The sequence below is a fragment of the Oncorhynchus clarkii genome, chromosome 28 (genome assembly GCF_045791955.1).
Source record: "Oncorhynchus clarkii lewisi isolate Uvic-CL-2024 chromosome 28, UVic_Ocla_1.0, whole genome shotgun sequence".
Taxonomy (NCBI): domain Eukaryota; kingdom Metazoa; phylum Chordata; class Actinopteri; order Salmoniformes; family Salmonidae; genus Oncorhynchus; species Oncorhynchus clarkii.
In genome coordinates, this window is record NC_092174.1 from 47991015 (window position 1) to 48005664 (window position 14650).

The following is a 14650-nucleotide window of genomic DNA, read 5'->3' on the forward strand; positions in this document are numbered from 1 at the left end:
TTCTGTACAGCACTTTGAGATATCAGCTGATGTACGAATGGCTTTATAAATAAATTTGATTTGACACACTGTTATGGTGACTGGACACACACACACACACTGTTATGGTGACTGGACACACACACATACACACACACACACACTGTTATGGTGACTGGACACACACACACACACATACTGTTATGGTGACTGGACAAACTGGACACACACACACACACTGTTATGGTGACTGGACACACACACACACACACACACACACACACACACACACACACTGTTATGGTGACTGGACACACACACTGTTATGGTGACTGGACACACACACTTTTATGATGACTGTAGCGTAAACAGGAGCATGCCAAGTGTGTCCTCTCTCACTGCAGTGCGTCTCAGTGGCGTCATCGCCATCATCAAGGTCATTGATATCAGATGGATACTGTAGTGTTAACTGAACGGAGAGGTCGTCACTGTTTAACACTGAAGCACTGTATCTTAACTGTATCTAACTACCTGTCGATGGAGAGGCTCCAACCCAACTGTGCAACAGAGTGACTTTTATCGTGTTTATCTTGACTTTGTCTGTGCACAGAGTTCCTACTAGTATCACATTTGACCAGCCACGCTCTGCAGGACATCAGATCAACAGTCACTTGTTGGATAATGTCCGGTCACTGGACCTGGCCAAGGCTTTCGACTTTTGTCAATCACAACATTCTTATTGGCAGACTCAACAGCCTTGGTTTCTCAAATGATTGCCTCGTAAAACTGACTATCCTACCGATCCTCGACTTCGGCGATGTCATTTACAAAATAGCCTCCAACACGCTACTCAGCAAATTGGATGCAGTCTATCACAGTGCCATCCGTATTGTCACTAAAGCCCCATATACGACCCACCACTGTGACCTGTACGCTCTCGTTGGCTGGCACTCGCTTCATACTCATCGCCAAACCCACTGGCTCCAGGTCATCTACAAGTCTTTGCTAGGTAAAGCCCCGCCTTATCTCAGCTCACTGGTCACCATAGCAGCACCCAACCGTAGCGTGCGATCTCCAGCAGGTATATCTCACTGGTCACCCCCAAAGCCAATTCTTCCTTTGGCCGCCTCACCTTCCAGTTCTCTGCTGCCAATGACTGGAACGAATTGCAAAAATCTCTGAAGCTGGAGACTCATATCTCCCTCACTAACTTTAAGCATCAGCTGTCAGAGCAGCTCACAGATCACTGCACCTGTACATAGCCCATCTGTAAATAGCCCATCCAACTCCCTCATCCCCATACAGTATTTATTTATTTATCTTGCTCCTTTGCACCCCAGTATCTCTACTTGCACATTCATATTCTGCACATCAATCACTCTAGTGTTTAATTGGTATATTGTAATTACTTCGTCACCATGGCCTATTTATTGCCTTACCTCCCTTATCTTACCTCATTTGCACACACTGTATATTGACTTGTTTTTCTACTGTATTATTGATTGTATGTTTGTTTATTCCATGTGTAACTCTGTGTTGTTGTTTGTGTCAAACTGCTTTGCTTTATCTTGGCCAGGTCGCAGTTGAAAATGAGAACTTGTTCTCAACTGGCCTACCTGGTTAAATAAAGGTGGAATACATTTTTTTTTTTTAAACTGGAGAATAAGATGGATGAGCTTAGTTCCAGAGTCTCGTATCAGAGAGACTTGAAAAGCTGCCAGAGACGTGGCTGGATGACTCTATCTACATCTATCTACATCATAGCGAGGGAAACAGCGCCCCTCTTGTCTCTCTACGTGTAGTCCATGTATCTGATGCTGTCTGGACCAAAAGAGTATTACATGTTGCTGACGTAGCATTTCATTGATCGATGCCAACAAGCATTTGGCCTCCCTTGATACAAAAATGATTAAATAATTAGCCGATCGGCGTTGAGCTGTAGCAAAACGCCCCACCAAGAGGAGGCCAGTTTGGATTTGGCTTCGCACCAATCAAAACACACCGTAAGCAAAACTTAATTTTGGTTCCTGGTCTGCATGTGTTCATGTTCTGCAGTAACTAGCTTGCTAAATAGGCCTGTTCCTAACCCGTGGATAGAGATGTGGATTTGGAAGTCTCTGTACAGGCCAATGATTATATTCACGATTCTAATCTAACCATAAATTACTGTATTGTACCAGTGGCCTAACATGATTGAAGGTCAATATGTAGCCTAGATGTAGCCAACTAGTCTCACATTAACTAGTAGTAGTTGACCTACCAATTAGTTATAGTGATTTTATACTGACATCAATTTTGTTTATGAATTATTAAGTGATCAAAACTCATAATTATGTTACGAAATTGTTAACAGAATTACCTAAAAATCTGTAACGTAATTACTGCAGCTGAATTGGCTACAAATCATATTAATCACAAACCACAGTTGGGTCACCTGCTATTCGGTTGAATGCATTCAGTTGTACAACTGACTAGGTATCCCCTTTCCCTACTGTCCTCCCTTCCACTGGCATGCTGTTATGTTCAGCAGCCCCTCCCCCTCTCTTTCCCTCTCTCTCCGGTTAATGTCTCTTGAAAAGTAGTTGACATTTATTCAGTCTGGCCTTGATGTCCACAGGCGGACCGGACCGGACCAAATCTAAACCTATCATAGACGTACAGTACCAGTCAAACGTTTGGACACAACTGCTCATTCCAGGGTTTTTCTTACATTGTAGAATAATAGGTGTAGCAGGGTTTTATTTTATTTTACTACATAGAATCAAAACTATGAAATAACACATTTGGAATCATGTAGTAACCAAAAAAAAAGTGTTAAACAAATGAAAATATATTTTATATTTGAGATTCTTCAAAGTAGCCATCCTTTGCTTTGATGGCAGCTTTGCACACTTGGAATTCTCTCAACCAGCTTTACGAGGTAGTCACCTGGAATGCATTTCAATTAACAGGTGTGCCTTGTTTGAGCCATTGACATCAGATCTGTGGAAATCTGTCCTGATGAGTCCAAATTTGAGATTTTTGGTTCCAACCATCGTCTCTTAGTGAGACGCAGAGTAGGGTAACGGACGATCGCCGCATGTGTGGTTCCCACCGTGAAGCATGGAGGAGGAGGTGTGATGGTGAGGGGGTACTTTGCTGCTGACACACTGTCTGTATATTGTAATATACCCTACACTGTACTGTACTCTATTGTACTGAACTCTAATCTACGGTTCTGTGTTGTGCTGCAGACATCTTTGTGTCTTAATTCAGAGCAGATATTTAAGAGTTTTCGGGAAAACATGATCGCATAAAAACCTGAGGGAGATTTTACCGTAATTCCGTTACCAAAGTTTGCATCTGCACAGTTCTTCCACTAAATGTGTTTTTGTAAAATACTAGTTCAGTGTTAATTGTTAAAAGTTGTCCTAGAGCATAGAGTTACATGGTTTGTTAAATTTAGAAATCAATGGTTTTTGTTTGACTTACTGTACGTTTTAAAGTAAAAAAACGGAGTCGAAGCGTAATTCCGTTTCCATGGAATTCACCTGCTTACACAGGCCAAAACAATCTACAAGAACAATATATGAGGAATGTTGAAACCTATTACACCGGCTCTGATGCTCGTCGTATGTGACAGGGCTTTGCAGACGATAACAGATTATAAAGGGAAACCCAGCCGTGAGATGCCCATTGATGTAGAACCCCCCCCCCCTTTTATACTCGTGTTGAGGAATACAACAGGAAGTAAGGGGGCGCTGAGGGTACTGAGCCCTCAACACAGGTAGTCCCTTCCTGTACTCCCCTTCTCACCCATGACCGCGTAGCCACGCACTTCAACACCATCATCAAGTTTGCAAACGACAAAGCGGTGGTAGGCCTGATCACAGACAGCGATGAGAAGGCCAGAGACTTGGCAGTGTGTTGGCAGGACAACAACCTCTCCCTCAACGTCAGTAAACTATCATGGATTATAGGAGAAAGAGGGGAGAGCATGCCCCCATCCACATCGACAGGTCTTTAGTGGAGCGGGTCGAGAGCTTCAAGTTCTTTGGCGTCTACACCACTAAGGACATGGTCCACACACACCAACACAGTCGTGAAGGGGGCACGACAGCACCTCTTGCCCCTCTGAAAGATTAAAATATATGGCATGGGGCCTAGGATCCACAAAAAGTTATACAGCTGCACCATCGAGAGCATCTTGACTTGCTGAATTACTTGGTATGGCAAATGCACCGCCCTCGACCTCAAGATGCTACAGAGGGTGGTACGAACAGCCCAGTACATCACTGGGGCCGAGCTCCCTGACATCCAGGACCTCAATACCAGGCGGTGTCAGAGGAAGGCCAGAAAAATTGCCAAAGATTCCAGGCATCCAAGCCATAGACTGTTCACTCTGTTACCGTCTGGCATGGGCTCTCGGAGACAGCTTCTACCCCCAACCATAAGACTGCTGAATAGTTCATTCAAATGTTACCCGGACTATGTGTGTGTGTGTTGTATTATCATGTGAGTTTCTTGCAGAAAAATAAGTTGTTTGACAATACAAATATAATAGGCTATTTGGAGTCACTGCCGGGCATTTAAATTGATGATAAGTCTATTTAAAACGTGAATTCGAGCTCAATTTGTTTACCACAATGGCCCATGGCATGGTAATAAATGTGGGACTTAATTTAACTTTAGGTAATGGAAGCAATACTAAATAATTATTTGCACACATCGCAGACCCTGCTCTCTAAACATAGGCTAAGGGGAATCCACATGCACAACGCATGTGGATACATACCAGATCAACGGTTATCGTTGGATACTTTGTATCCTTTAGGCCTCTGCAATAATGTTTCCCGTTACATTGTAACCGATTGAACGTTAACCCACATTTGGTGGTCAACAAAAAAAAGGGGGCAGAAGAGGGAAACAGTTACACCGCGAACAGTGTCCAGCTGAATACAGCAACGTATAATATTCAAAACACTACTGTCACACTGCCCAGTCAATTTATGCTCATTTTGAATCACACATAGTTAATACAGTCTGTTGATCAATTTGGCACTTGTTTAAAGAGAGAATCCGTCTTACCTTGCCTATCCAGGCCATCCTAAACATATATTCAGACAATGGTTCTGTCTCGGCTGGAGCTGTTGGGTTTCGTGACGAGACGAAAAACAGTTCTGCCGTTTGTTGTTGTTGTTGTTGTTGTTTTATGTGCGGTTTATTGATGCGCGCGACAAACGCATATTCGGTTGTTTATCAAACGAAGATCATTTCTCCCACATAAATATTGTAGCGTACCGTTATTCGAGTTATCTCGGCATTCTCCATGGAACCTAGTGTTGGATTGACGTGTGCTGCTACTGGCTGATAGACGCGACCGCACCGCCTCCTGGTGTTCACGTGACCCTCTGGTGTCTGATTCTGATTCTTGATTCCTTCACGCAGGGAGAACATCGAGACAGCCGCAGCCCGGTGTAGCGGTCTGCTGTGCTGCATATAAGATCATATAAAGAGAACAGGATGGACAAGCTTTGAACTTCAACTGAAGGTGTTTTCTTATGAGACCGAGAAAACCACAAAGCATTCGTTTATTAGGGTTTTATCTGCAGTTTGGGGTGTGTATCAGTTACAAGTGTGTATCAATACGCATGTGTGAGTTGGAAACATGTTTGTTTTTTGCATATCCCAACTCTACCCTCGGAGAGTAGGGTCACAGCCAGGGTCTACCATTACCCTCAGAGAGTAGGGTCACAGCCAGGGTCTGACATTACCCTCAGAGAGTAGGGTCACAGCCAGGGTCTGCCATTACTCTCAGAGAGTAGGGTCACAGCCAGGGTCTGCCATTACCCTCAGAGAGTAGGGTCACAGCCAGGGTCTGCCATTACTCTCAGAGAGTAGGGTCAAAGCCAGGGTCTACCATTACCCTCAGAGAGTAGGGTCACAGCCAGGGTCTACCATTACCCTCAGAGAGTAGGGTCACAGCCAGGGTCTGACATTACCCTCAGAGAGTAGGGTCACAGCCAGGGTCTGACATTACCCTCAGAGAGTAGGGTCACAGCCAGGGTCTGCCATTACTCTCAGAGAGTAGGGTCACAGCCAGGGTATGCCATTACTCTCAGAGAGTAGGGTCACAGCCAGGGTCTGCCATTACTCTCAGAGAGTAGGGTCACAGCCAGGGTCTACCATTACCCTCAGAGAGTAGGGTCACAGCCAGGGTCTACCATTGCCCTCAGAGAGTAGGGTCACAGCCAGGGTCTGACATTACCCTCAGAGAGTAGGGTCACAGCCAGGGTCTGCCATTACTCTCAGAGAGTAGGGTCACAGCCAGGGTCTCCCATTACTCTCAAAGAGTAGGGTCACAGCCAGGGTCTACCATTACCCTCAGAGAGTAGGGTCACAGCCAGGGTCTACCATTACCCTCAGAGAGTAGGGTCACAGCCAGGGTCTACCATTACTCTCAGAGAGTAGGGTCACAGCCAGGGTCTACCATTACCCTCAGAGAGTAGGGTCACAGCCAGGGTCTACCATTACTCTCAGAGAGTAGGGTCACAGCCAGGGTCTGCCATTACTCTCAGAGAGTAGGGTCACAGCCAGGGTCTACCATTACTCTCAGAGAGTAGGGTCACAGCCAGGGTCTACCATTACCCTCAGAGAGTAGGGTCACAGCCAGGGTCTACCATTACCCTCAGAGAGTAGGGTCACAGCCAGGGTCTACCATTACCCTCAGAGAGTAGGGTCACAGCCAGGGTCTACCATTACCCTCAGAGAGTAGGGTCACAGCCAGGGTCTGCCATTACCCTCAGAGAGTAGGGTCACAGCCAGGGTCTACCATTACCCTCAGAGAGTAGGGTCACAGTCAGGGTCTACCATTACCCTCAGAGAGTAGGGTCACAGCCAGGGTCTACCATTACCCTCAGAGAGTAGGGTCACAGCCAGGGTCTGCCATTACCCTCAGAGAGTAGGGTCACACCCAGGGTCTACCATTACCCTCAGAGAGTAGGGTCACAGCCAGGGTCTACCATTACCCTCAGAGAGTAGGGTCACAGCCAGGGTCTGCCATTACCCTCAGAGAGTAGGGTCACAGCCAGGGTCTACCATTACCCTCAGAGAGTAGGGTCACAGCCAGGGTCTACCATTACTCTCAGAGAGTAGGGTCACAGCCAGGGTCTACCATTACCCTCAGAGAGTAGGGTCACAGCCAGGGTCTACCATTACCCTCAGAGAGTAGGGTCACAGCCAGGGTCTACCATTACCCTCAGAGAGTAGGGTCACAGCCAGGGTCTGCCATTACTCTCAGAGAGTAGGGTCACAGCCAGGGTCTACCATTACCCTCAGAGAGTAGGGTCACAGCCAGGGTCTGCCATTACTCTCAGAGAGTAGGGTCACAGCCAGGGTCTACCATTACTCTCAGAGAGTAGGGTCAAAGCCAGGGTCTACCATTACTCTCAGAGAGTAGGGTCACAGCCAGGGTCTACATTTACTCTCAGAGAGTAGGGTCACAGCCAGGGTCTACCATTACTCTCAGAGCGTAGGGTCACAGCCAGGGTCTGCCATTACTCTCAGAGAGTAGGGTCACAGCCAGGGTCTACCATTACTCTCAGAGAGTAGGGTCACAGCCAGGGTCTGCCATTACTCTCAGAGAGTAGGGTCACAGCCAGGGTCTACCATTACTCTCAGAGAGTAGGGTCACATCCAGGGTCTACCATTACCCTCAGAGAGTAGGGTCACAGCCAGGGTCTACCATTACCCTCAGAGAGTAGGGTCACAGCCAGGGTCTACCATTACTCTCAGAGAGTAGGGTCACAGCCAGGGTCTACCATTACCCTCAGAGAGTAGGGTCACAGCCAGGGTCTACCATTACTCTCAGAGAGTAGGGTCACAGCCAGGGTCTACCATTACTCTCAGAGAGTAGGGTCACAGCCAGGGTCTACCATTACTCTCAGAGAGTAGGGTCACAGCCAGGGTCTACCATTACTCTCAGAGAGTAGGGTCACAGCCAGGGTCTGCCATTACTCTCAGAGAGTAGGGTCACAGCCAGGGTCTGCCATTACTCTCAGAGAGTAGGGTCACAGCCAGGGTCTACCATTACCCTCAGAGAGTAGGGTCACAGCCAGGGTCTGCCATTACTCTCAGAGAGTAGGGTCACAGCTAGGGTCTGCCATTACTCTCAGAGAGTAGGGTCACAGCCAGGGTCTACCATTACTCTCAGAGAGTAGGGTCACAGCCAGGGTCTACCATTACTCTCAGAGATTAGGGTCACAGCCAGGGTCTGCCATTACTCTCAGAGAGTAGGGTCACAGCCAGGGTCTACCATTACTCTCAGAGAGTAGGGTCACAGCCAGGGTCTGCCATTACTCTCAGAGAGTAGGGTCACAGCCAGGGTCCAGCATTACCCTCAGAGAGTAGGGTCACAGCTAGTGTCTGCCATTACTCTCAGAGAGTAGGGTCACAGCCAGGGTCTGTCATTACTGATGGTGACTCTGGAGCAATTTAGGTCAAAGTGCCTTCAGAAAGTATTCATAACCCTTGACTTATTCTCCATTTTGTTGTGAGTGCCTTGCTCAAGGGCACATTGACACATTTTTCAGCTCGGGTATTCGAACAAGCGAGCAGCTTTTATCTTACTGTCCCATCTCTCTAACTGCTAGGCTACCTGTTGCTCTGGAGGTCATTGTGACAAACTCATCACTGGAAAAGTTATAGTTATAGTCCCAGTCAAAGTTATAAAGCCTTCTGGTTTTATTGTAATTATACCCACCTGTAATCACCTGTAATCAAATCACATTTTCTTTAAATAAAATTGTATTTGCATAGTAAACAGGTGTAGACTAACAGTGAAATGCTGACTGATGGGTCCTTGGTAAACAACAGGTGTAGACTAACAGTGAAATGCTGACTGATGGGTCCTTGGTAAACAACAGGTGTAGACTAACAGTGAAATGCTGACTGATGGGTCCTTGGTAAACAACAGGTGTAGACTAACAGTGAAATGCTGACTGATGGGTCCTTGGTAAACAACAGGTGTGGACTAACAGTGACTGAAGGGTCCTTGGTAAACAACAGGTGTAGACTAACAGTGAAATGCTGACTGATGGGTCCTTGGTAAACAACAGGTGTAGACTAACAGTGAAATGCTGACTGATGGGTCCTTGGTAAACAACAGGTGTAGACTAACAGTGAAATGCTGACTGACGGGACCTTGGTAAACAACAGGTGTAGACTAACAGTGTAATGCTGACTGAAGGGTCCTTGGTAAACAACAGGTGTAGACTAACAGTGTAATGCTGACTGAAGGGTCCTTGGTAAACAACAGGTGTAGACTAACAGTGTAATGCTTGGTAAACAACAGGTGTAGACTAACAGTGTAATGCTGACTGACTGGTCCTTGGTAAACAACAGGTGTAGACTAACAGTGTAATGCTGACTGAAGGGTCCTTGGTAAACAACAGGTGTAGACTAACAGTGTAATGCTTGGTAAACAACAGGTGTAGACTAACAGTGTAATGCTGACTGACTGGTCCTTGGTAAACAACAGGTGTAGACTAACAGTGTAATGCTGACTGAAGGGTCCTTGGTAAACAACAGGTGTAGACTAACAGTGAAATGCTGACTGACGGTCCTTGGGACTACCGGGCCCAAGTCAATGTGCAGGGTTACAAGGTAATAACATGGCTATAACCAGTGAACCTATTGAGTCGAGAGCCCTGCTGAAATAGTGAAGGATTTAAAACAAGTAGAGCATAACAAATAAATAACAAATATATATTTACAACCCAAAACAAGGCTGTTTTGAAAGAAAGGATAAAACATTTGATCAATTGCATTATACAGCAATACCACTGGCAGCAACGTCTTTAAAGAAATGATATAACCTAATAATAGAGCTGTGCTTTATCTACCCTGGGTATGGGTACCATCGAGAAATAGAAATGAGCAGCTTCATGGTAATAACATAAAACTTACAACAAAAGGAGAATTTAATTACCAGAGATAAGGCACTAATGTTACCTAATAACATTAACCAATGGTACCAGCAACGTTACCTAATAATAACAACATCAACCAATGGTACCAGCAACGTTCTCTAACGTTACATAACAACATCAACCAATGGTACCAGCAACGTTCTCTAACGTTACATAACAACATCAACCAATGGTACCAGCAACGTTCTCTAACGTTACCTAACAACATCAACCAATGGTACCAGCAACGTTCTCTAACGTTACATAACAACATCAACCAATGGTACCAGCAACGTTCTCTAACGTTACCTAATAACAACATCAATCGATGGTACCAGCAACGCAATGCAGTATCTACAAAAGAGAGACTGAGTCTGCAGTGTTAAAGACACATTCATCCTTTACCCTAATCGCCAAATAGGTCAACATTCAACCATTTGCTTCGTCCGACCTCGGTAGAATGTTGGCCTTTACGAAGGCCATGGCCTTATGGGGGTCTAGGATTCCTTTCTCGTGTCGTTGTTTGTTATACGGAGCCGGGTGGTTAAAGCCACACGCTCGTGCAGATCTCCATTTCTGTCTGGCTCGGGTGGTCTCTGAGACTCTTAGAGACTGTTAAAGGTGGCTGTTCCCAGGGTTTGGTCTCTGGGACTCTGTGTTAAAGGTGACTGAGTGATGGGCTCTCCTCTGGTCTGTAACCCTCCTCCTGTGATGACAGACACACACACACACACGGTGCGACACACACGCGGTGAGACACACACACAGTGAGACACACACACAGTGAGACACACACACACATTGAGACACACACACGGTGAGACACACACACGGTGAGACACACTGTGACACACAATTACACACACACACACTGTGACACACATGCGCTGACAGACAAACAGACAATGCCAGGGGTATAAGTTCCCAGTGAAGCGAAGTCCTTTTGTAGCTTACTGTAATAGAATCTGCTTAGAGGAAAGATAACCTCCTGTACAGAGCAGATAGAAAGGGAGAGAGATGTACAGGAAGATGTACAGGAAGATAAAGACTATACATGGCAGATAGAGAAATGCACAGGAAGATAAATACTGTACAGGGCAGATAGAGAGATGTACAGGAAGATAAATACTGTACAGGGCAGATAGAGAGATGTACAGGAAGATAAATACTGTACAGGGCAGATAGAGAGATGTACAGGAAGATAAATACTGTACAGGGCAGATAGAGAGATGTACAGGAAGATAAATACTGTACAGGGCAGATAGAAAGGGAGAGATGTACAGGAAGATAAATACTGTACAGGGCAGATAGAGAGATGTACAGGAAGATAAATACTGTACAGGGCAGATAGAGAGATGTACAGGAAGATAAATACTGTACAGGGCAGATAGAGAGATGTACAGGAAGATAAATACTATACAGGGCAGATAGAGAGATGTACAGGAAGATAAATACTGTACAGGGCAGATAGAGAGATGTACAGGAAGATAAATACTGTACAGGGCAGATAGAGAGATGTACAGGAAGATAAATACTATACATGGCAGACAGAGAGATGTACAGGAAGAGAAATACTGTACAGGGCAGATACGTAGAGTTGAATTCGGAAGTTCACGTGCACTTAGGTTGGAGTCATCAAAACTTGTTGTTCAACCACTCCTCAAATTTCTTGTTAACAAAACTATAGTTTTGGCAAGTCGGTTAGGACAGCTACTTTGTACACAACACATAATTTTTCCAACAATTGTTTACAGACAGATGATTTCACTGTATCACAATTCCAGTGGGTCAGAAGTTTACATACACTTAGTTGACTGTGCCTTTAAACAGCTTGGCTTATAAGCTTCTGATAGGCTAATTGACATCATTTGAGTCAATGAGAGGTGTACATGTGGATGTATTTCAAGGCCTACCTTCAAACTCAGTGCCTCTTTGCTTGACATCATGGGAAAACCAAAAGAAATCAGCCAAGACTTCAGAAAAAAAATTGTAGACCTCCACAAGTCATTCATGCTTGGGAGCAATTTCCAAACGCCTGAAGGTACCACGTTCATCTATACAAACAATAGTATACAAGTATAAACACCATGGGACCACGCAGCCATCATACCTCTTAGGTAGGAGACTTGTTCTGTCTCCTAGAGATGAACGTACTTTGGTGGGAAAAGTGCAAATCAATCCCAGAACAACAGCAAAGGACCTTGTGAAGATGCTGGAGGAAACGGGTACAAAAGTATCTACAGTGCCTTGCGAAAGTATTCGGCCCCCTTGAACTTTGCGACCTTTTGCCACATTTCAGGCTTCAAACATAAAGATATTAAACTGTATTTTTTTGTGAAGAATCAACAACAAGTGGGACACAATCATGAAGTGGAACAACATTTATTGGATATTTCAAACTTTTTTAAATCAAAAACTGAAAAATTGGGCGTGCAAAATTATTCAGCCCCCTTAAGTTAATACTTTGTAGCGCCACCTTTTGCTGCGATTACAGCTGTAAGTCGCTTGGGGTATGTCTCTATCAGTTTTGCACATCGTTGGACTGAAATTTTTTCCCATTCCTCCTTGCAAAACAGCTCGAGCTCAGTGAGGTTGGATGGAGAGCATTTGTGAACAGCAGTTTTCAGTTCTTTCCACAGATTCTCGATTGGATTCAGGTCTGGACTTTGACTTGGCCATTCTAACACCTGGATATGTTTATTTTTGAACCATTCCATTGTAGATTTTGCTTTATGTTTTGGATCATTGTCTTGTTGGAAGACAAATCTCCGTCCCAGTCTCAGGTCTTTTGCAGACTCCATCAGGTTTTCTTCCAGAATGGTTCTGTATTTGGCTCCATCCATCTTCCCATCAATTTTAACCATCTTCCCTGTCCCTGCTGAAGAAAAGCAGGCCCAAACCATGATGCTGCCACCACCATGTTTGACAGTGGGTATGGTGTGTTCAGGGTGATGAGCTGTGTTGCTTTTACGCCAAACATAACGTTTTGCATTGTTGCCAAAAAGTTCAATTTTGGTTTCATCTGACCAGAGCACCTTCTTCCACATGTTTGGTGTGTATCCCAGGTGGCTTGTGGCAAACTTTAAACAACACTTTTTATGGATATCTTTAGGAAATGGCTTTCTTCTTGCCACTCTTCCATAAAGGCCAGATTTGTGCAATATACACTGATTGTTGTCCTATGGACAGAGTCTCCCACCTCAGCTGTAGATCTCTGCAGTTCATCCAGAGTGATCATGGGCCTCTTGGCTGCATCTCTGATCAGTCTTCTCCTTGTATGAGCTGAAAGTTTAGAGGGACGGCCAGGTCTTGTTAGATTTGCAGTGGTCTGATACTCCTTCCATTTCAATATTATCGCTTGCACAGTGCTCCTTGGGATGTTTAAAGCTTGGGAAATCTTTTTGTATCCAAATCCGGCTTTAAACTTCTTCACAACAGTATCTCGGACCTGCCTGGTGTGTTCCTTGTTCTTCATGATGCTCTCTGCGCTTTTAACGGACCTCTGAGACTATCACAGTGCAGGTGCATTTATACGGAGACTTAATTACACACAGGTGGATTGTATTTATCATCATTAGTCATTTAGGTCAACATTGGATCATTCAGAGATCCACACTGAACTTCTGGAGAGAGTTTGCTGCACTGAAAGTAAAGTGGCTGAATAATTTTGCACGCCCAATTTTTCAGTTTTTGATTTGTTAAAAAAGTTTGAAATATCCAATAAATGTCGTTCCACTTCATGATTGTGTCCCACTTGTTGTTGATTCTTCACAAAAAAATACAGTTTTATATCTTTATGTTTGAAGCCTGAAATGTGGCAAAAGGTTGCAAAGTTCAAGGGGGCCGAATACTTTCGCAAGGCACTGTATATCCACAGTAAAACAAGTCCTATATCGACATAACCTGAAAGGCCTCTCAGCAAGGATGAAGCCACTGCTCCAAAACCACCATAAAAAAGCTTAAAATAAAATAAAAGTGGTGATCCTAACTGACCTAAAACAGGGACTTTTTACCCTGTAAAATGTATACCCCTCCACATACCCCACTGAAAACCCCTCCATATACCCCACTGAATACCCCTCCATATACCCCACTGAATACCCCTCCACATACCCCTCCATATACCCCACTGAATACCCCTCCATATACCCCACTGAATACCCCTCCACATACCCCACTGAAAACCCCTCTATATACCCCTCCATATACCCCAGTGAATACCCCTCCATATACCCCACTGAAAACCCCTCCACATACCCCAGTGAATACCCCTCCACATACCCCATTGAATACCCCAGTGAATACCCCTCCATATACCCCACTGAATAGCCCTCCATATACCCCAGTGAATACCCCTCCATATACCCCACTGAATACCCCTCCATATACCCCAGTGAATACCCCTGCATAGCCCTCAGAAGAGGCATAATAAGTCCTGGCAAACTGTGTAGAATTGCAGGAAACATGTTTTAAATGTCCCCCCCAGACCTCCCGTCTACTGTTCGGTCCCCCCCCCCCCCAATATGAACACCACAACTTCACAGTTGAATCAATGTATTTATTGCCTACTACAGGATGAGTTAACACTGTTGTTACAGGTGAGTAGACAGATATGTATTAATTGTCCTCAACATTTGGACAGGTGGATATCATTCAGGTACAGGGTTGGGGGTCAATTCCATTTCAATTCAGTAAATTCTTGAGGTAAACTGAAATTCCAATTC

General features: G+C 45.0%; 1 protein-coding gene across 2 annotated transcripts in view; it reads right to left on the reverse strand.

Annotated features, from left to right (window-relative positions):
* LOC139387380 (ST6 (alpha-N-acetyl-neuraminyl-2,3-beta-galactosyl-1,3)-N-acetylgalactosaminide alpha-2,6-sialyltransferase 3) overlaps positions 1-5305 on the reverse strand; it is an 87154-nt gene extending 81849 nt beyond the window's left edge. For both annotated transcript variants that reach the window (XM_071133523.1, XM_071133522.1), the window contains exon 1: positions 5047-5305. In XM_071133523.1, coding sequence (XP_070989624.1) covers positions 5047-5073 — 27 coding nt within the window. In that variant the 5' untranslated portion in view covers positions 5074-5305. The remainder of the gene's footprint in view (positions 1-5046) is intronic.
* Between the last annotated feature and the right edge of the window lie 9345 nt (positions 5306-14650).